Here is a 22302-nt window from a genome sequence, read left to right as displayed (position 1 = left end):
GCCTCTGCATTGTTCATTAATTTTTGACTCAGTTATCTCAGTTACACATCATTGGTGATCATTTATAAATATTTATAGCAGTTTCACACAGGTTCTAGATATGTATAGGCCGCCTAAAGTCAAAGTTAAACCACAGTGTTCACCCTTACCTTGGCTTGCTAGTGTTGAGCGTAGCATTCCACTTTTTGACCAGATCTTGATTTGCCCATCTTCTCCAGCTAAGTAATCAGAGAACCAGATAAAACAGACTTTAACGATTTTATAGCAGGATGATTCAATAATTAAATATGGCTTAAATGGCAAAGACAAAGTAGATGTCCCAACCATTCTTACCTGTGATAAGAGCAGTCCCATCATAGTTCCACCTCCCAGCCAAAACAGCTCCTTTGTGCGCTTCAACACTCTTCTCAATGCGGCCCATCTTGGAGGCCAGGTGGAACTTCCCTGGAAAGAAGACAATGAGATGCAGCTTACTGTACAGCAGTTCCACCATCTAGGCCAAGTTGATGTGAGTGACTACAGTCCATAATTCAGGAACACTTGTGTCTTTTGTAACACACTGATTAGTAAGAGTCAATTATTGTACATATACAATAGAGAACACAATTTCAGAAGTCCAGGTGAGTGAGGCAAATGGGCTGAACATGTTTTTCTAGGCAGTACAAAACACCAGTGAGGAGAAAATATTCACTAGGCTTGATCAAGTACTATAAATAAAAGTAAAACAACTATCAGTCCCCTAACACACTTAGCAACAACGCTATATTCTCTCCTTCCAGTTTGATTACAGACTTGCAGCATAAAGTAGATGAATAAAACTACGGGTTTCTGTTGGTTGAATTAGGACAATTTTCTACTTGCTTGACATGAAGAGTGATCAGGCATGGAGACAGCTATTGAAGATGCTAGCGTGGCATATACTTTGCGGCAGTGTATATTAAAAAATTCTCTATGTTCTATGTAATTTCTAGTGGCCTAAAACTGCAAATCAGCATGCTGCTGCTCTCTCCCATTTCTAAATATAGACATCCCAACAAAAGTGGAAGTTACTGGTCAGGTAGTGAGTATAACGGGCATATACAGCTGTAATGAACTCTTTCAAATTTCTATTTCTATTGCATGCAAAATCACATCTTTGTCCATGCAGCCAAATGCTGTGTTTGCAATGCTTATGTATAATTTGTGATTATAATGATCGATGTGATATTATGATCCGTGTGAAATTGATAATGAGAAAGGCTAACTAATCAAACAAGGTTAGGAAAAGCCACAATGTTATAACAGAGTCGTTTCACTCAATAAAACGCTACCTGTTGAACACCTTTCTTTTCAAAATTAAACATACGGATCCCCTGTAAAGAATCCAGATTTAAACATTTGTGACAAATTAAATGTATATAAAAGATAAAAGGAAAAAAATCTGTCTGCATGGCATGTTTTTTTTTTCAATTAAAAATAAAAACTTATTTCAAGAAAATAACTATAGCTGAAATTTGTTTAACTGGAACAAAGCTAGAAGCAGAAGAAAGTTGCAAAAATGAATCGTAACTGAGTTTTCACTACTCTAGTCTGCCAGAGAAAATTGCTGCTTCAGTTTGTGGGTGTGTTTATGCAACCCTACACTGCCATTAGTGTTGTGACCACACATTGCCTGCCATAACAGTACATCCATATTCTGTGTGTTTATATCTAATATAGGCTGAAGAAGAGACATAAGAGGTCATATAGAAGCACGTCACAGACTGAGTTGCCAAGTTTAACATTACAATTATACAGATGCAAAACTAAAATTTTAGTGATTTAAAACACTGAAGCCCTACTGAAAACTGGTGCATACTTGGTCAAAATTTTACGGATACTAAAATCATTCTCCCTAGGTTAAATTGTGAAAATGGCATGATGATCTCAAAATGATTTTCTTTAAAGTAAGATCATTTTTACTGAAAAGGTAATAAACTGCTGGAGATTATCTCCTTTATCTATAAAAATAATCCCTGAATAGTTGCCTGATTCTTCCAATAACTAAGCAAGAGAGTAGTGAGTTTAGTTTATTGACCAATTACAATTTAGCCAATTTTATCTCCCTGAATGTGTACTACTGAAAATGATCACTGATCTTTGACACGGGGCTGTTTACTGAATGAACTTGTCAAAAATTAAAATTAAAAAAACTAAAAAAAACTACTGAGTATGAGTGAATTCAGAAATAAAACACTGTAGCCCATGGGACAGAGAAGAATAAAGAGACTTGCCATCGGTGCTGGTAAGGACAAAAATCTCAGCCTGGGACTGTTTCTTGCTGCCAACAGTTTTAGGGAACCAGTGAAGGTCAATGGGGTAAATATCTTCTTGCAATTTGACAACCAGACTGGTTTCACTGGTTAGGAGGTTCCACTTGAGGATCTGGTGGTCATCGCTGCAGGAAAACAGCTCATCTGCTGTGGTCCAGCCAACACAAGTCACAAGTTCCTTATGTAATCTGCTGTTAAGTAAAGTAATCAGGTGTAGTTATTAGTCTATGTATTTTAATTGATTGAGCTAATGCATGAAACGCCATGGCAGATTCTGTAATATGTCTACTGAAAAAGGTTATATTTTAGGTCAAATTAAACAATACAAAGCAATCAATTGAGTGCAATTCAATTAGTACTTTTGGTGGTTCATATTATAGTAATGATAACTGTATCAAATATTGATTGCATTTCTGAGGCTATATCTCCAACGACCTCATAAAAAGGATATGTTTGGGTTCCTTTAGCAACGAGGTTTTTAGTCTCATGGTCGATGCTTGCTCTGTTGATCCCTAAATGAACGAGAAATGATCAGTTACTGAAAGCAAGTCTCATATTAACATTGCTTAAGTGATGTTATACCAACATACACAAAAATACAAACATAAGACACTAAAACCATGAAACTGTGAACCGTATATTAGGCGAGGCAGTTGCTGGCATGCTCCGGTTGCTGTAACGCTGAAGGAAACAAGCGTCCGCAGTTGCTACGGTACCTGCTACTGTTGCTAACGTGAATCCTTAGATGTCCCGAGTCTTGCCTGTGACTTCAATTGCAAACGTTAACTTGGTTGTCTGGTTAAAATAGACATCGTTCGGTCATTAATGTGGAACAACCAGCAATGTATGTGTATCATTTAGTCCGACAAAAGGCATACGAATAGTCAATATAGTGCAAAGCAAGACTACCAATCATATTTATCAATTAATCGCTAAGGTTATGAAAGCTAACTTCTGGTAGCCATTTAATCTGGGTCATAAACAGCTTGAAAAGTAACTTCTCGCGATAGTTGGAAGTCTCGCTTCCTTGACAACGGATATTTCCAGTTATTTGCAAATACAACTGACATTTATTAAATAAATGTATATTATATAACTCCTTATAACAAAGCAAAATAATATTTTAACAATATTGGTAAAGTGTAAATTATTTATCGGAACAAGACTTCGTTCTACTGCAATCAAGCCACCGTTTAAACAACATTAAGCTTTGAATCTGACGACAATCTTACATAATAAATAACGCTGTAAAGGACAAATGTTGCTGTTTTCTGCGTTTGTTTGTCTGATTGTTTTGTCATATGATTATCGTTTGTTTGGAGCAAGGCGGAGTTGGCCTCATCCCCTTTTTTGAATTTCGTGTTTTTTTCCCTTGCCCTTTGAACGTTCCATGGTGCCTTGCGTCAGTTTGTAACGAATTTGGTTCGACAGGACAGTTTAGGCGCCATTTACAAGTTAGGGTTTTCAAGCAAGAGAGCGACTCGCAATGACACGGGGATAACGTTTGTGGATTATATTTGTCCGTTTTTGGATTGACGAACACTTTTTTCGAATTCGTGTTTTACATCAAACGAGAAGACTCTTGACACGTCGTGTGCGCATTGTGGAAGGTATATAGGAACTTTTAAGCTAGGAGTAACGAGTGGGCTCCGTCTATTTGCTGGGATGCTTAACGTTAGGTTCCATAGCAGAGTGAACATTAACAGCGCGTTAACCTCAATTTTAACAATAAGTTAGTTACGGTGGAAAGCATACTGATTAGCTTAAACAGCACCCCCGAGTGTAATCGATTGTCTGATATTGAGCGCAAATTAGCACTCCGATCACATAGGCACTCTTAACACTAACATGCAACTTATCCGATTGACCAAGATAACTCTTGGCGTTGCTAATGTCTGCTAACTAAACTTTGAGCTGAAAAGCCTTTGTCTGGTTAATGTCAACTTAAGTTACTTTAGCTTTAGCTATCGTTAGTTCAGCAAATGCTAAGTTAACCATCTCTTCCAGCGCAGATAACGATACCTCTAAGTAACGTTACAGTTAGTTAACGTTACAGTCTTGCGTTAACGTCATAGATACACAATGTAGCTACGTTTGTAATCCAAACGTAACTATTATGTTAGCTTTAACTTAGTTTTGGTACTTTTCCTAACATAGGAATGCCCCTGCAGCTGACGTTAACATTAGCAAAGTGAAAATAATGAAGTAACGTGGCAGCGTTAACCCTGCGTGTTTTCTAATCCGGGGGCCAAGTCACCATTACCGTTACTTATTTGGCAAATGCTCGCGTAATTAACGCTATAGCGTTACCGTAGATGTAGTCCAGCGTTACCGTTAAGTATCATTCGTTCTTTGAATGTGAATTCCCATTAGCTAGCGAGTTAGACTGCCCCGTCCACACCTCCGCCCCCAACATAAAAGTTGAGGGGATGAATATTAGTGTCAGTTGCAGACGTCGATTAATTTAGGACGTTGTAAGCTAACGTTATCTTTGCCATCGACCAAAGAGCCTGTTTAGCTGCGTCTGTTCAGTAATGGTCATAAACATAGACTAGCGTCAGGCTAAGAGCTGTCGGAGAGAATTTAACCATTTGCATATTAACTGAATTGGTTCTCCACTTGTCGTTACGAACCGTATTTGCCTGCTTTCCCAGCCTTGCAGGGCTTATTACATGTCCAACTTTGTTGCGCATAAATAAAATGCATACTTTAGATCCAGACGGTTTCTAAATCGACTCTAATAAACGAGAAAATCATTCATTTTTACTGTTAGTTGCGTTTTGTATAAGAATAGCATCAAATTCTCCACAGCCATCTCATCTAACGTTATCAGGCCGAGAGCTTTTTTGTAATCACTCAGTTTATTCGGGCCACAAACTCTTAAACTCCAATCCGTGTTGTTACTTTATTGTTGTATCATATGAAAAATAGACCGACTAACAGATGGGCGGCAGTGAGATCTGACTGTGGTAATGATTAAAGCTTGACAACAGGGTAGCTGCGTGTGACCGACTAAAAGTGAAGTTGGGAGATTGACAGGCACAAAAACAACTCATGGATATTCATTTTTACCAATGCCCCCCTTCAGATTTCAAATCATGCCATCTAAAACTGCAAAGAGTTCAACTGCCTCCGCCAAGACACGAGGGAAAGGGTCGCAGCCTCGGGATGACTCCGAAGAAGAGCTGGATGTACCCCCTCAAGAAACCAACTCCAATGGCCAAGAGGAGGCACCGCCGACAACTGGCAAGTAACAAAGGGTGTTTTGGTGTCTGTGAATCTAAATAAGTTGTGTTCACTCAATGGCGTTGCGTGTATTGCCGAAATGGTAGTGGCCAATTGGCACAGCTGTGAGCCTTTTTTTCCTTACTTAAATCTCAACACGTAGTTAGAATGGCTGATATATTTTTTTCTAAAATGCCAGTCATCAATAAACGTCTTGAGATTTTTGAGATGATTTTGTTATCGCCGAGGATACTTCTTCCCCGGATCTTCTCAGCAAAGGAGGTAATTTGTTTCGGATAATGAAGTGTTTTATGTAGTAGATCAGAAGAGTGCCTGACTTCATTCTTATGACTTGGGATTAAATAATTTGTATGCGAATCTTAAGATGCACAGTGGCATTAAGTGATGTTGGTGTTCTTTAGATTATGTTGAAATGCCTCACCGGGTGTCTGGCTGCAAGTATAAAATTTACCAACATCGACCCCTTAGCTTGTTTATGCTTATGTGAGCACAATAGATTTTGGACAGGTCGTTGTGGCTTGGTATGATGGCAATATAATCGGTTTTACGTTATATATTATCACCAGCAAAAAGGATTTCCCCCTATCTGTGTTTTCAGTGCAGTTCAACATGAGTGAAAATGTGACGCTGGTGATCGAAATATACTGACTATTTGGTTATTTATTATCGACGAAATGAATGTGGCGCATCTACTCGCGTATCAACGCTTCTCGCAGAGAGCGTTTGTGTAATAATGTGGGCTTGTTCATAAACAGCCATGGTCTCTTTCTGTTTTGGGGGGTTTGGCTCTTGTTTTAAGAACAAAGAAAAATAACGCCTGTCAACTTTCTCGGGAGTCGTCGTTTGACTGCTCTCATAACTTGCTGCCTGTGTGTTGTTTGTTTGTTTTTGTTTTTTTTTTCTCTGCTCCACTACCCCTCCCCCACACACCACTGTCCCCCACCTGAAACGACTCGAACAGAGAAATAAAAGTTGTACTTTTTTTGTGCCACAGATCCGTCTCACGGGGAAGCTGCCGAGGTGGTTGATAATCGAAGTTTGGAGGAGATTCTCGGCAGCATCCCTCCACCCCCGCCCCCAGCAATGACCAATGAACCGGGCGCTCCTCGCCTCATGATAACACATTTAGTTAATCGCAACTTTAAATCTTATGCAGGCGAGCAGATTCTGGGGCCTTTTCACAAGGTACGACCAAACATGGTTATAAATATAAACTCTGCGTGGGAAATGTTTTGTTAATGTGTTGTATTAAGCTCACAGATTTACTTTCATTTCTAGTGTTTCTTAATTTTATTTGATTTTATCTGTAATTCCATGTCATGTAACTACTGGCTTGTTTAGTGGTAGACAGAAAAAAGTACAACATTATTAATGATACAACATTATAACCTTTATTGAATGAAAAAATAAAGTGTAAAGTCACAGGCCTGTTTTGATTTAGTGAGTGACTCTTACAAGGGATAGTGAGTGGTCTAGTGGTGTGCTGACATTTCCCTTAAATTGTGACTTTCTTTAAACTTTATCTTTTCACCTTTTTTTGCTGCTCTCATTGCTCTGCAAATATTGGTATATTAAAATAAATCTTAACTACACCCATTCAGAATACATTCACTATCACAACCTCAGTATGCAGAATTGTTAATATATAGCTCCTTATTATGCCATTTACTGAATTTGTGGATGAAGTGTATTATTTATTTATTTATTTTTACATAATTGATTTATATATATGTTTTATCTTGTCTCTTACCTTTCCCAGCGCTTTTCCTGCATCATTGGTCCAAATGGCAGTGGGAAGTCCAATGTGATAGATTCAATGCTCTTTGTGTTTGGATACAGAGCTCAAAAGATCAGATCGAAAAAGCTCTCTGTGCTGATTCACAGCTCTGATAAACACAAAGATGTGCAAAGCTGTACTGTGGAGGTGCATTTTCAAAAGATTATTGATAAGGTATATATATATATACATATATATCTGTATATCTCACACAGATACACACTACACTCTGATCCATACAAAGTCTGAACTGAAAGGAGTGATGAGAAGTGTTTTTAGTGGATAGATATTTTTCCTTAATTTTAAATGGATTTTTTACTTAAGTGCTCATGAGATAATATAATATTGCTAGCCATTTATCACATCAGTGACTACACAAAGACTCAAATCAGTCGTGAAAGTTACAACTAACACCCACTCATGCCATAGTCAATTCATATTGTACTAGAACTAGTTCCAATATTTTTTAATAATTTTTAAATGTCACATTTAGTGACCAGGCTCTGCTTGTTTGAATATGTTGTGAAAAGTCAATAAAATGGGTGTTTGTATTATGCAAAAAAATTATTTTGTTGCATTTCATCAGAAAATACTTTGAAATGTGACTGTAGTTTTTAAAAAATTAAGTTAAATGAGTTTCTGTATTTGATCTGCCACAGGGGGTGTTAATATTTGCCTTGGCAAGTGTTAAATATATCCAAGCTTCTCTGTTTGGTTCCTCAGTCACAATAAATGAAAATGAAGTTGTTAAACAAATGCAATAATTCTGTGAATTCTACTGTTTTTACCTTCTTTAATTTCTGAAGCTTATAAATATTTTTAAGAAATGGTGTACATATCTCAAATTATTAGGCATGTTTAAAATAAGTTTTTAGGCAAATATCCTACCTTTTAACATTGTATTTATAAGCTTATCAACTTAATTGACATGCTGCTTAAATTCTATAAATGTAACATGGGGGGAGGGAGGGATACACCCCAATATTGATATAGGCTTTTACATGTCAGTGTAGATCTGTTGTGTGCTTTTTAAATAAGTCCTTTTCTTAATTGTTTTTAATGAGAGGTGTTTTCTTCAACCACCCTGAGTAGATTTGTCATTTTTTGAGTATTATCATTTGATGTGTAGAGCTGTTTGTACTTCTACTAAACTGTTCTGCTCTAAGCTGCTCTGTGTCCTCTGCCCCTCCCCCCTCTGAGCCAGGAAGGAGATGACTACGAAGTCATCCCCAACAGCAAGTTCTATGTTTCCAGGACTGCCAACAAAGACAATTCTTCAGCCTACCATATCAATGGCAAGAAAGCCACATTCAAAGAAGTGGGTGCTTTGCTGCGAAGCCATGGTATTGATCTAGACCACAACAGATTTCTGATCTTACAGGTAATTGTATTTTTTTATATATATGTAATTTCTTCTTTCACTTCTAACTCTGCTTTTTTGATCCCTGCTGTGGCCATCCCATTCTGTCAGACGTCCTGCTCATCATTCTTTGCCTATTTCCCAGTCCTTTTTCAGTCGGAGGTTTCATGGCTACTTTTAAATCCATGCCTGTCTATGGGAATAACCTGTTGCACTGGAATTGGGAAGGCGAGGATGTGCCCTGTGCCAGCCCTTAGACTGCTATAGCAGCGCATCATGGTTTGAAACAATGTTGGCAAGGTGCGAACCATTATTTGCTGCTTTAGAATTTTAAGGGGAAAAAATGCATTTCTACCTATAAACGGACCTGGATGTGAGTGGCTATAGCAACTGTGTCAGATTTTGTAGAGGGGGGTGGCTTTGATGGGCTTACCTGCCAGTGGGGACAGGTTGGATATTCCTTCCCCTCCCTTTCCCATATACCTACCACGCTTTAGCAGCACGTAAATATTGGCGTGTGAGAATATACCCCAACCCCAATATTAGCAGTGCTGCTTCAGTGTGGCTGGATCAAACACCTTCCATTACCATGGCTTTAATATTGGTTTGGCTTTTTATTATTTATTTATTTATTTTTGTTAACCTCCACTGTGAATGTAATGCATTCTTGTATATATATTAAAATTGTTGGAGTTTGTTCATTTTTAAAAAAAATTAGTATTGTGTTACACTCCTGCCCCTTCTGATTGTGTTACATGTGTGACCTACCCTTTATTACTGATTAACGCAATACTTATGGGGCAGTGACTCATGTCAGAGTCCAACAAAATGGCTGATTAAATCTTTGTTGTCCCAATTTAAATTTTTTTTATTTTTATAGTTTGTGCTAGTTCAGGTGAATACTTCAACCCTCTACTGTGGTTTGTGGTCAGTTGGTTGCTTACATGTGTCCTGCTATATATATGTATATATATATATATATATATATATATATATTTTTTTTTTTTTTTAATTTTTTGTGTGTATTTGTGCGCATGTTCATTTTCACCCTCCTTGGATGTTAAAATTTCTTCTCTCTGTCTAGTACATGATTGTATGACTATGGGAAGAGAGTTTAGCTTGTTCTCCAAGGTCACTTTTCCAGGCCTCTGGCTAAGGGGAAGCTGTCTATTTTGTGCACTGGTTAAAGCAAAGGATGACGTGGGATATTCTCCCCCTTCACCCCCACCCCTTCCTCCATTGGCTTCGCCTTTCTTTCAAATATAAAACTAATATGTGAGCTGCCTCAAACCTAATTCAAGACACAGTCTTTACTATATCTGGATTTAATTTTTGTTTAACTTGAATCTTATTATGTAGCAATGTTGTTATTCTAAGCAAACCTATCTAAATAAATAAATAAAAGTGAACAGATATTCAGACAAATATAACTACACTGGAGCATTGTCCCGAACTTGAGGTTAAGTAGTATGTATATTTAGTATTTAGAAATTCAACCTGATGTAGCTAAAGTATATATGTTATCAAGTGGATTTATTTCCATATTTATAAATTATGATTTTAACAAATTATATAATAGGTAGTGATTGTGGGACAGAATGGTGAGGTGTAACCTCTGATTGTTTATACTCATTCATCAGACTGAATTATAACACTAATATATGCACTCATTTGAATTTCTCTTCTTGTGTTAGCTTTATGGGTGTTTTCTGCCTTTTTGTTGGAGAGAACTTGTAGGGGTTTTTTTTTTTTTTTGGTTTTTAATGCTTTACTTTATGTATCTGCAAAGATGTGTTGTGTGTAGACTAACATTATTGAAAATTTACAGTTTTGAAGTCAGTTGATAATGTATTTTAATCATCCTGTGGACACTGTATTGTATTACAGGAGGTATTTTATTATAACTATTAACTATGTGTTCTGTAATTGGTTGCATGTCTTTGCCCATGTGTTGTTCTGGACTGTATGTAGGGCGAGGTGGAACAAATTGCTATGATGAAGCCTAAAGGTCAGACAGAGCATGATGAGGGCATGCTGGAGTACCTGGAGGACATCATCGGCTCATGCCGCCTCAAGGAGCCCATCCAGACCCTGGCCCGCCGCATTGAGCTACTCAATGAGCAGAGGGGAGAGAAGGTGACATACACTCAATACAGTATCTGCTCACACATTCTTTGCTTAACCAGCTTCCCTTCCTGTGTCCTGACTTTGTTTAGATAGCGTTTAAGAGGCTTTCCTTTGTGTGTGTTTGTTTAGATGCACATACAAAGATGTAAATATTCAGTTTTAATAGTTGTGTAACTATGAATATGTCAGATAAGTTGGTACATGGCTGGACCTACTACCACAGACATGATTCAGGGATTTTGATTGAGAATGTTCAGTGCATACACATTTGTCTGAAGATCATGCTGTCTTAATGTGTTGACAAATTGCTCTCTTTTTGTTTGTTTTTTTTTATTTTGTAGATTTACATTTCACTGTAAATTTCACTTATTTTTCACTATTTTATTGTGCAATGTGCAAGATACTGGAATGATTAGAAACAAACAAAAACTATTAGAGCTTTTATAAAAGTATTTTTGTGGCATCAGAGTGATATATATATATATATATATATATATATATATTTTTTTTTTTTTTTTTAAATGTGGCATATAACTTACCCCTAACCTTATCACCTGATATTAAATACTGCAATATTCTGTTTCCCAGCTAAACCGAGTAAAACTAGTAGAGAAGGAAAAGAATGTTTTGGAGGAAGAAAAGAACAAAGCTGTGGAGTTCCTCACCCTGGAGAATGACATCTTCAAACACAAGAGTCGGCTCTGGCAATATTATGTGTGAGTGCACCAGCACCATCTCTTAGAACTGTTAATTTAGCCAGATGCCTGTAAATTAAACAATAACATAGACATGTAAATAACATAATCTCATTACATTTCAATGTAACCCAAAGGCCCACGATGAAGGAAATGTGTTGAATAAATGCTAATTTTATACTCTTATTTTTAAACTTCCACAAGGGCATTTTCTGGTGTTTGATCCCATAGCTCTTTGTTTTATGTGTAAATTAAGTTTTTATCTCTTCCTGCTTTTTCCTGTTTTTGTTTTGTTTTGTTTTTTTCCATTAGTCATGATCTGCAGAAGCGTGTGGTGGATAAAGAGCAGGAAAAGCAGAAGATCTTGGAGGATACCAAAGAACTCACTGAAAAAAATGAAAAGTTGTCACAGGAGATGGATAAATTGAACCAAGATCTCAAAAATGTGGAAAAGTAAGTCATTTTTTTGTTCTTCTTACTTTATTTTTACCAGTGTAACATGATAACTACTTTTTTCTTCTAATTAAATTATTTTGTAGTTGTTTTTGTCAGGGCTTGTTGTGTCATGAATACTGTATTGTTGCTTACAAGCAAAATTCTACTTTAGGTGAAGTAACAATAGAGGTGTGTCCTAAAATTTGATTTTCCACAAACATTGTTCTAGATTACACAATTTCATAAGTTTTGGCTTTACTGGTCATATAGATATTATGAGAGGAAAAAAAATGTGTTAGGAAAAGAAAACTTTAATGAAGTGTTGTGGGTTATATCACAGAAATCGTGCATATTATTAATGTATATATTATGTAGTTTTCAGAGTTTATTTTTCCATTATTGACTTACATGTATCTATTAAAAATGCTATTCCCCACCAGGAAACAAAATAACCTCAACAAGTACATTGAGACCCAGAAGGAGAAGTTCACCCAGTTGGATCTACAGGATGTTGAAGTGCGTGAAAAGATTAAGCATGCCAAGAGCAAGACCAAGAAACTGCAGAAGCAACTTGAAAAGGACAAAGAAAAGGTGTGTTATCCCTTAAACTGTGGTCCAGTAATATACATGGTTCAGCAACTTTTCTTACTTTGGTATTATTGTGTGCTGCTTTGCTTTGAACAATATCACATTGGGAATTCTCAGTGATTTGTCAGCAAAGTGTAATTGTAGTCATATTTTCTCATTTACTATACATAATCAGCAACAAATACAAGGTTGCACTAAGTTACGACAAGCTAGTAGCAGTAGTAAGACACTCCAGTGTTACTGTGTTTATTTTGTCTTCTGGCCAAGAAAGAAACATGGGCACTAAAAATACAATTTCCGTTGCTTATAGAAAACACAAGGGTTGTTGTTTTGAGGCCTACTGAAAAAGACATTTGTCATGGCTTTACTTAAACTTGCATGTGAGTTATACATACATTGAAGGATTCAGCAACTATATTTTAACATGTATCTTTCCCTTACATGTTTTTTTGGCAAAGATTTGGTAGAATCATTTGTAGGTTAGGGAAGGTTTTTTTCCCCCCAAAGCATCCATTAATTCACATGGTTATGTTTCAAGGACTGTTTTTTTTTTTTTTTTTTTTTTTTTAAATAGGTTGAAACATTTAATTACATTATGATTAAAGCTATTTGCTATAAATTCATTGTTCAGGCCTAAATTTCCTCTATCAAGATGTAACTAAAGTGTTTCTGGCCTTGTTTTTTCCCAATCTTTAGGTTTTAACAGTAATATGCATTTGTGTAAAATATTACATATGTTGTGTTTTAAAGAAAATGCATGGCTACTGGTAGAGTTCTTTCCAGATAAATGTAACTGGCATTATTCCCTGTGATAGTTACATCACAACACATAAGACATAAATTGACTTTTAGAAAATGTGAATATTGCTGCTGACAGGTACTGGGTTGGCTGTGATGTCGTATGTGACTAAAAAAATAATGCTGGGTCATTTGCAAAAGGGTTTTTTTTTTGTTTGTCTGTTTTTTGTTTGTTTGTTTTTTCTCCTATCTTGGGCAAAGAGAAGTCCCTGCATTTCTAAATTAACTGAACCTATTAATAGAAAACATAAAACCTGTATAATACTGTAAATCAAATTTCTTTCTGCCCTAAACTATCCACTAGGGGGCTGTGAAGTAACACACAAGTTGATTGTTAATGCGTGTTCTGTTTCACTATTAATCATGTTTCTGTCTTTTAGACTAATGTTTCCCTAAGTTGGGCATTTTCTGAAAAACATGTTGACATAAACCTAGAGTATAGAGCATAACTGTAGGTCTATCTTCTCATCTCCCTCTCTATACCAAAACTCTTATCTGCTACACATACAATAGCTCTGCTCAGAAAACATCTTGGTCAGAGTGGGAGCTAGGCAGAGGCAGGCAGACCTCTGGGGAGCAGTGTTCTGCTGTGTGGTAGTCAACTATGGCCTGGCTTGTGTAACACTCCCAGCAGCCACATTCAAATTTCACCCACAGTTAACCCTACAAAACAGACTATACACACACACACACACACACCACTTCTTGCCCTGTTTCAGCGCTGCCAAGCAGCAGACTGTTGTGCCAGTCTTAACCAGGACTTACACAGGCCTGAATATGTGTTTATAGTTGATTACAGTTGTGTGTTTTGGCCTGCTTCTGTATGTGTAGCACAGTTGTTTGTAACTGGCACTGGACGGAAACTTGCTCATCCCTTCAACCTATGGTCTACCTTAAGATGTAAAGGCCTGCTACTCTGTGTTCAACAAGACTGTGTATTAATGAATTGTGTCCTCAAATTGAACCTAGGCAGGTGTAGCCACTGTTGCTTAGAATCCAGTCAGACACATCTCATCTGTTTTTGTACGTTCTATGTGGCTCATCTTTCAGCTGGAGGAAGTGCGCAGTGTACCAGCCAACAGTGAAAAGGCCATCTCTGAGGCAACAGCTCTCAAGGAAGAGCTGGAGAGGCAGAAGGTAAAAGAAGAGGAAAAACTTAAGGAAGTGATGGAGAGTCTGAAGGAAGAGACCAGTGGCTTGCAACAGGACAAGGAGGTGTGTATACACCTTGGTGTGTAACTTAAGGTGGCAAACGTTTTGCATTGTTTCTGTAAAATCGCATCTGGTTTCCAAGCTTACCTGTCGTCTTGTGTTCTGCAGACCAAAGAGAAAGAGCTGATGGAGCTCAGTAAGGCTGTAAATGAGACCCGTTCTCGCATGGACCTGGCTCAGTCAGAGCTTGACATCTATCTTAGCCGCCACAACACAGCTCTGACACAGCTCAATACGGCCAAACAGACCCTTCAGACAACCTCCGACACATTGCGGGAGCGCCACACTGCCATCAAAGATCTGGAAGTCAAAATACCTGAGAAAGAACAGGAGCTCAAGAAGGTAACACCAAATATTAATAATAATACTCGGATGCCATTTTAAGGCAACATTTATGTGACACATAATGAATACTTGCCCATTCAGCTGTACTCACTCTGTCTTTTGAATACATCTGCCCAGCAGGTGGCATCATGTGTGAGCTTCTTCTTGAATTGCTTCTTGCTTTTTCTCTGCAGGATGAGAAGGAGTTGGCACAGCTGATGAAGGTGGATAACGAGACTAGAGAAGTGGTGAGGGAAATGAGGCAGAAGGTGGATGAAGCCAAGAGCTCTCTGTCCTCCAACCGCAGTCGAGGAAAGGTCCTTGATGCCCTCATGCACCAGAAGAAGAGTGGCAAAATCCCTGGCATCTTTGGAAGATTGGTAAAAAGCTGTGATAACTGTAATATATATGTGGGTTACTCATGGGTCATTCATTTATGGTCGTCTGCCTGTGGGGTACACAGCTTGAGTCTCATCAATACTAAGGTTAAAATCAACTCATACATATTTTTATTCCAAGTACTGTATTTTCCAGGCTGTAAGTTGCTTTTAGCAAAAACAGCCTTGTTGAACAAAAAAAAAATCTATAAGTCACTTTGTTGTATAAGTTGTATTTCTAATTATGCTAATTATAGTCTGAAGTAGCCTATGAAGAACGCAGTCTAGACATAACAACAAGCAGAAGTGCATTACGAAATTCATTCATCCTTGTCAGGTAAAACGACCGCGCCAATGTCGGGGGGGAAAGTGAAGCTTTGTTTACTTTGTTGCTGCTGCATACTTTACCTGCACTTTGAAGTCTGGCGTATAGCTCTTTCCTTTGGTCGGCATTTTCACGTTTTATACAAGGAGTTGAAGTTTAGAGTGAACATAAATGTTTTTACTTTTTCGGTGGTATAATATTATCTTTAATTGAGTGAAGAGTGCCATCTAACGCTAGTGACTGTAAATATACATATGTAAGTTACAGGACAAGCCAGAGGAGTTTAAAAAAAAAAAAGTGCAACTCATAGTCCAAAAGTTATGGTGTTTATTGTCTGGAATAAAACCTTTATATTATTATGATTACAGTTGTTGAATTTTTTTTTAATTATTATTATTTTTTAGGGAGACCTTGGAGCCATAGATGAGAAGTATGATGTGGCCATCTCCTCTAGTTGTGGTGCTCTGGACAACATCGTGGTGGATACCATTGATACAGCTCAGAAATGTGTCATGTTTCTCAAAGAACAGAACATTGGGGTCGCCACATTTATTGGTCTCGAAAAGGTAAAGATAATTATGGTTGCTACGGGTCACTGTGATACATCATGCATGCTACACTCTGAACTCCTTCGGTGTCTGTAACCACTTACATAGATTTAGAGCTTGCTGGGCTGCATAAAATTCTTCCAATACAACAAATCAATTCCTTTGCTCAGATGAAGGTGTGGGAGAGGAACATGGCTCCCATTCGCACTCCAGAAGACAGCCCTCGCCTCTTTGACATGGTGCGAGTGAAAGATGAAAGCGTACGACCAGCCTTCTACTTTGCTCTCAGGGACACCCTGGTGGCCCAGGACATGGAGCAGGCCACGAGATTGGCCTTCCAGAAAGACAAGCGCTGGAGAGTGGTCACGCTGAAGGGACAGATCATTGAGATGGCTGGTAGGTGGCCTACTCTTTCTCTTATAACTTCACCTGGCTCATTTTTTCTTCTCTAGCTCGTATTCTTATGGCTCGCTCACGGAGAAGAATCCAGACATACATCCTGTTTTTGTTGATTTTGTTATAATCCCCCCTGGTCTGGTGTGTGCTTCACAGGAACCATGACTGGAGGAGGAAGAGTACTGAAGGGCAGGATGGGCTCCTCTATTGGCACTGAGGTCTCCCAGGAGGAGGTGAGTGCTAAAAACACACATCAGGGCTGGTGTTCATCAGATGTTTAGGAGTAATAATCGGTCTAGTAATTTTAGCAGTGTCTCCTGTTTCACAGTGCCGGAAAGCTGTTTAGTGCATCTGATGTAAAATAACAACCTTCTACAAAGAAAGTAGCCTAACTGTTTTCAGTCATTACTGGTTTTGTTCTGACTAATAGCTTTCACCCAATGCAAAAATGTTTTTGCAATTTTCACTTAATTGATGGCAATTAAGCAAAACATCTGCACTCACACTTATCGCACCCTGCTGTGCCACCAACTGTAACCAGAGAAAAATATACATGATCCTTGATATTATGTTTGATATTAAATTTGCATGACACATACAATAGAGTTTTACTTTGTACAATGCTTCCTATATTGAGTTTGAGAGATTCTGGATGAATCCAAACCCTGCCACAGCCAGACATGATGATTTTCATGTGTTTTCTGCAGCTTGAACGTATGGAGAGCAAACTCAATGAGAAAGTATCGAAGCTGCAGAGCTGCCAAGACAGAAAGCTGCAGCTAGAGGAGATCGTCCAGGGCCTGCGGCCGCAGCTCCGCGACATGAAGAACACCTTGGAAAAATACGCCAACAGCATGACTGTACAGCAAAAACACCTCTTCCTTTTCGTTCACTGTGTTTGGGTCTCACTCATTTGGGTGTACTTGTAATCTAAATAACCTTTACTACTCACAGCCAAGCAGTTGATAAATACTTCACTCTTGGTGTGTCTGTGTGCCTGAGTATTTTCCATCTTTTCTTCCCTCAGAGTCTAGCTGACCAGGAGGCTCACTTGAAACTTCAGATCAAGGAACTTGAGGCCAATGTGCTGGCAGCTGCCCCAGACAAGGCCAAACAGAAACAGATGGAGAAGAGCCTGGAGGCCTTTAAGAAAGGTATGGTTCTTCCTGTAAACTGTGAAGAGAAATGGTGTTAATTGTTAAATATGTTATTGTTTGATGTTTTGTTGTAATTTATGAAAAAGAAATTATATCCCACAGATGGTGCCATTTTTCTATTTTTTCTTCTTTTACTTTGTGTTTAAATGGGTCTACATATTGAAATGACAGTTTGATTCAGGCAAATGTTTTTTCACTTTAAAGCATTAGACATTTAGTGTCCAACAAGAATATTATTCCAACTTATTCCTTTGTCCCTGTTGTCTTGCTCTGTCAGACTATGAGGCAGCAGCCGGTAAAGCTGGGAAGGTGGAAAATGAGGTGAAAAGGCTCCACAACCTGATTGTAGACATCAACAGCCACAAGCTAAAGGCTCAGCAGGACAAGCTTGACAAGGTCAACAAGGAGCTAGACAGCTGCTCCTCCACCATAACAAAGGCTCAAGTGGCAATTAAGACCGCTGACCGGTGAGGAGGCTGTGCGATTGCATGTGTTTGCACTGTTCACACCTATATGTTATTTAAAGACAGCAGGCAAGAATTTTTTTTTTTTTTTTTTTTAAAGTTAACATCAAATATTTATAAGGGAAATGCTGTACTGTTTCTATCCTCATATCCTGAATTTCATTTTAGTAGTAATCAGCAATACCTGGTGTTTCAGCCAATCCAGAGCCTCCAAGACAGTCAATGCAGTGCTGTAGCTGCAGACGTCTCTTCTCTCTGGCTCTGGGGACAGGGGTTTGAGTGTAGCAAAGGCCTGTCAGACTTGGCAAAGCAGTTAATACTTTGCATCAGGGCTGTGCCTACCTGAATATGTGCAATACATAGAGTATAAACATTAGGAATGCTGGCCAGATGTCAGAAACATGGCTTCTGTGAGTTTAAATTATGCGTCCAGTCACCAGCGTGTGGAGCCTGGAACATTAGCTGTTCAGTCATGTGGCCTGGCACCGTGCTGCAGCAAAGCGACACTGCCTGCTGCATGTGGTGTGATTTGTTTGTCTTGACCAGTTGTCCAGCTGATCAGGAACACTGCAGAGCTTATGAAGGGAAACAACGAAGTGGCCTATGTGAAACCACTCCTTCCTCACTTTATTTTTAGAACATTGCAGCTCTATCCATAACTGTCATGTCATGTTTAAATAGAGTAAAGATGGATGATAACGGACAAGCATTTCTAAAAGCCATTACAGCAGTGCTATAGCTACATGAACATTTGAAACAGGCCTTATTCTTTAGATGCTGTTGTGGCTGCACTTCAAGATAAGAGTATCTGATATTGCAGCACATGCTGTGTCGGTGAAATGTGTTGTTGCATTCTGTTTTAAAACATCTTAGATTGAATGTGGTGAACACTGCAGAACAGTTGAAGAGTTTTTCATGCAGCTGCAGTGTTTCAGTGTGCTTAGGACACATTAGTATGCCATCAGCTGTTCTTACTGATAGACCTCATAGCCATGTGGATTAAATAGTTGCACATCACTTACCAGCAGTTTTGATTTGAATGAGTGGACCTGACATCACTAATAGTTTTTCACTCATGTGTTAAAATGCCCACCAGAGGCTGATGGAGATGTGTTGTTGTGTTCAGGAACCTGAAGAAGTGTGAGGACAACGTGAGTCGTGTGCAGGGGGAGCTAGAGGACAACGAGAAGTCGATGGCTGAACTCTCAGAAAAACTGAAGAAACTGGAAGACGAGGCAGGAGAGATCATGAAGGCCTGTGAGGAGGCTGAGGTTGGTGTGCTTTTCTGCACCTTATTTTTAAGACACTTTTATACCAATATATCCAAACCTCTTTTTTTGCTCTAGCTGCATAGAACCAGCACAAGTTAATTTTAAATACAGTGAGAAATATGTTGAGTACCTCTGTTTTTCTTTTCGGTGCCCTCTAGACTGAACTTCCTGAAGTACAGGAGCAGTATCAGGGGTTGGTGAAGGAGATAAAGGTCTTGAAGCAGCAGGAGCACGCTCTGCATCAGGAGTCCCTCAGCGTCCGGCTCCACATTGAGCAGATAGAGTCTGCCATCACTGAACACAACAACAAGATCAAACACTGGCAGAAAGAGGTGGGGGAGGAAGGACACGAGTGAGAATTGAGTCACAGCTTAGGTTTTATTTTGTAACTGCAGCTGCAGGTTCTCTTCATAATGATGCCATTATACTCACCAGAGTAACTGAGGTCCACTGGGCTGATGATGTACTTCAGTTTGTTTTTGTTTTTTTTTTCTTTTTTTTTTTAAAGTTGTGTGGCTCTACTCTTCTTTAACTACTGCTATTGTTAAACTTATGATTCATCCACTTGTTAAATGACTGTTCTGTTTTTTTGCTTGACTGAATGACCTGTTTTTAACTGTTTTTCTTTATCTTGGAAGCACTTTGAAAACTGGATCCGGAATGTACCAGCAATTCCATTCACATATTTATTGAATTGTCAGATGTTATAGCTGATTTTGTCCATGTTGCAGACAGGAGTGTAGAAATGATATTTCTGACTGACTGTTTCTGGCCAAGTGTTAATTACTATTGTTTGCTCTTCAGGCCTCCAAGCTGTCCCTTCATACCATTGAGGACAGGCAAGCAGAGGAGTTTCCTGTGTTAACTCCAGCTGAACTTGAAGAAATCCCAGGTCCTGACATCATCATCAACAGCATGGCCACTTTAGAGACCCAGTGTGCTCACATGAAGCCCAACCTTGGGGCCATTGCGGAGTACAAGAAGAAGGTATGCACGTATGAGCGCAAGCCAACGTTTATCAAATTTGTCCTGAATGGATCATAGGTTGGAAGCATTTAGTTCCCAGTAAGACGATGTGTCACTGTGTGCGTTTCCAGGAAGAGCTGTACCTGCAGCGTGTGACTCAGCTGGACGAGATCACTACAGAGAGGGACAAATTCAAACGGGCATACGAGGACCTGCGCAAACAGCGCCTCAATGAGTTCATGGCTGGATTCAACACCATCACCAACAAGCTGAAGGAAAACTACCAGATGCTTACAGTAGGTGGCGATGCAGAGCTGGAGCTTGTGGACAGTTTAGACCCCTTCTCTGAGGGCATCATGTTCAGGTAAGGAAACTGAGGCAACTGTTCTTCAAAGACCACTGACACATTTTGTTGCTACTTGCTAATTTTTCTCTTTTTCACCTTTTCCAGTGTTCGTCCTCCAAAGAAGAGCTGGAAAAAGATCTTTAACCTGTCTGGAGGAGAAAAAACCCTCAGCTCCTTGGCTCTGGTGTTTGCTCTGCACCACTACAAACCCACACCGCTCTACTTCATGGACGAGATAGACGCTGCTCTTGATTTCAAGAATGTCTCCATTGTGGCCTGTTATATTTATGTGAGTATGGACAAGCAGCAGGTATTGTGGGTTTAAAAGCTTGTTTTTTTTTTTTGTTTTTTTTTTGTAACTACATTTTTAGTAGCAAGAGAAGTCGTCTCCATATTGATAATTATCCGCCTGAATGTAGTGAGTAGGGCACTGAATCCAGGAGGTGCTGTTGGATAATGCAGTGATGTGAGTAAAGTGCATTGGCCAGTTCATTCTGAGAACTGTGGAGCTAATCAGTGAAATAATGAGTGAGCCATGAGCCCGGTGTGGCTGTTGTGTAACACTGGAATAATGGAGCAGCTCAGGGAAATCTCCTGTTTTGAAGGCTGAACAAAATAAAGTGCTAAGCGTTTAAGTGTTCATCTTCACTGTGCCTGTGTAGTTGTTGAGGTTACAGTTTGACAGCACCGCTGCAGCAGCTTCTCACTGAAAATCAAGTTAGATCTTTCTCTACTCCCAGCATTCATTTTCTTCTCCTCTCATGTGCAGGAGCAAACAAAGAACGCTCAGTTCATCATTATCTCCCTGAGGAACAACATGTTTGAGATCGCAGATCGTCTCATTGGCATCTACAAAACTCACAACACCACCAAGAGTGTGGGAATTAACCCCAAAACCATCGTGTGCAGAGAGCACGATGCTGTTACTGCTTAAGCTTCAAGAATCATTGTCTGTATGTGACATTTTACTTTTACAACTTGTGTATGTATTTTGTATGTTTTTAAATTCTTTCCCCAGATGCTGCTATTCTTTCATTGTCTGAATTAATAAATATTTTCTGGTAAGATCTTGTCCTCAGTGCACTTACATGAAAATAAACAGCCAACTTTGCCCCACATTATACTGTGGCCTGGCACACACACACACAAACTACAAGCTTTGGAAGAAATTTATTCTAACACTTTAAAATACAGAAATGAAGACGATTTTAAAAAATATATATATATAACCAGTACAACAGGTCTCCATAACAGCTTTTGTTACAAACTACTGACATGTTAATGAGATGCCTGCAGTCACTAAATGAATTCTAAAGTTCTACTGCTGTCAGCTCTGCCCTGCTAAAGTAATACAGTCATTATTTTCCAAAGGCTAGAAGAATTTTTATAAAGAGACTAGTGAACAAACATTGCTCTGACTGAGACACATTGGTCCCCATGAAATAACTGGTCCAATAAGGCGATTAAGTGGGAGGTGAGGTAAAGGCACAGTGGCTGAAAGGCAGCGTCACTGTGTCTGGTCTCTGCAGACTACATTTCATATACTGCTCCAGTCACTACACAGCCATATGTAAAAAGATACACATGATGCCCTGAGCT

General features: G+C 38.8%; 2 protein-coding genes across 6 annotated transcripts in view; one reads left to right on the top strand and one right to left on the bottom strand.

Moving 5' to 3' along the window:
- ift80 (intraflagellar transport 80 homolog (Chlamydomonas)) overlaps nucleotides 1-4698 on the bottom strand; it is a 35020-nt gene extending 30322 nt beyond the window's left edge. The window contains exons 1-5 of one of the 3 annotated variants that reach the window (XM_026318088.2): nucleotides 4602-4698; nucleotides 2743-2803; nucleotides 2253-2474; nucleotides 334-444; nucleotides 150-218 (exon numbers count right to left, since the gene is read on the bottom strand). In XM_026318088.2, the coding sequence (XP_026173873.1) occupies nucleotides 150-218; nucleotides 334-444; nucleotides 2253-2474; nucleotides 2743-2779 (439 nt within the window). In that variant the 5' untranslated portion in view covers nucleotides 2780-2803; nucleotides 4602-4698. Of the gene's footprint in view, nucleotides 1-149; nucleotides 219-333; nucleotides 445-2252; nucleotides 2475-2742; nucleotides 2804-2925; nucleotides 3282-4601 lie in introns of those variants that run through there. The other 2 variants (XM_026318080.2, XM_026318071.2) reach the window with 2 other exon arrangements.
- Nucleotides 3714-21768, top strand: smc4 (structural maintenance of chromosomes 4). 3 transcript variants are annotated; one of them, XM_026318049.2, is made up of 24 exons: nucleotides 3714-3901; nucleotides 5380-5537; nucleotides 6532-6722; nucleotides 7297-7488; nucleotides 8519-8695; nucleotides 10646-10810; nucleotides 11390-11517; nucleotides 11809-11949; nucleotides 12372-12522; nucleotides 14368-14532; nucleotides 14638-14871; nucleotides 15048-15233; nucleotides 15960-16121; nucleotides 16274-16499; nucleotides 16656-16732; nucleotides 17207-17359; nucleotides 17527-17653; nucleotides 17934-18123; nucleotides 19247-19391; nucleotides 19550-19723; nucleotides 20196-20378; nucleotides 20489-20721; nucleotides 20809-20992; nucleotides 21473-21768. In XM_026318049.2, the coding sequence occupies exons 2-24, from the start codon at nucleotides 5390-5392 to the stop codon at nucleotides 21635-21637; spliced, it is 3897 nt and encodes a 1298-aa protein (XP_026173834.1). In that variant the 5' UTR covers nucleotides 3714-3901; nucleotides 5380-5389; the 3' UTR covers nucleotides 21638-21768. The 3 variants fall into 3 exon arrangements, with proteins under 3 accessions (XP_026173834.1, XP_026173826.1, XP_026173843.1); XM_026318041.2 differs by lacking the exon at nucleotides 3714-3901 and having other exon boundaries at nucleotides 4798-5537; XM_026318058.2 differs by lacking the exons at nucleotides 3714-3901; nucleotides 5380-5537 and adding an exon at nucleotides 5626-5798.
- The last annotated feature ends 534 nt before the right edge of the window (nucleotides 21769-22302 follow it).

Source organism: Mastacembelus armatus, chromosome 13 (assembly GCF_900324485.2).
Source record: "Mastacembelus armatus chromosome 13, fMasArm1.2, whole genome shotgun sequence".
NCBI lineage: Eukaryota > Metazoa > Chordata > Actinopteri > Synbranchiformes > Mastacembelidae > Mastacembelus > Mastacembelus armatus.
This window is presented reverse-complemented; position numbering and strand designations above follow the sequence as displayed.

Coding starts and splice junctions, on each gene's coding strand:
- smc4 (XM_026318041.2), top strand. CDS start 5,366: ATGCCCCCCTTCAGATTTCAAATCATGCCATCTAAAACTGCAAAGAGT. Junction 15,234..15,959: donor CTGGCATCTTTGGAAGATTG/GTAAAAAGCTGT, acceptor ATTATTTTTTAG/GGAGACCTTGGAGCCATAGA. Junction 20,722..20,808: donor TCTGAGGGCATCATGTTCAG/GTAAGGAAACTG, acceptor CACCTTTTCCAG/TGTTCGTCCTCCAAAGAAGA.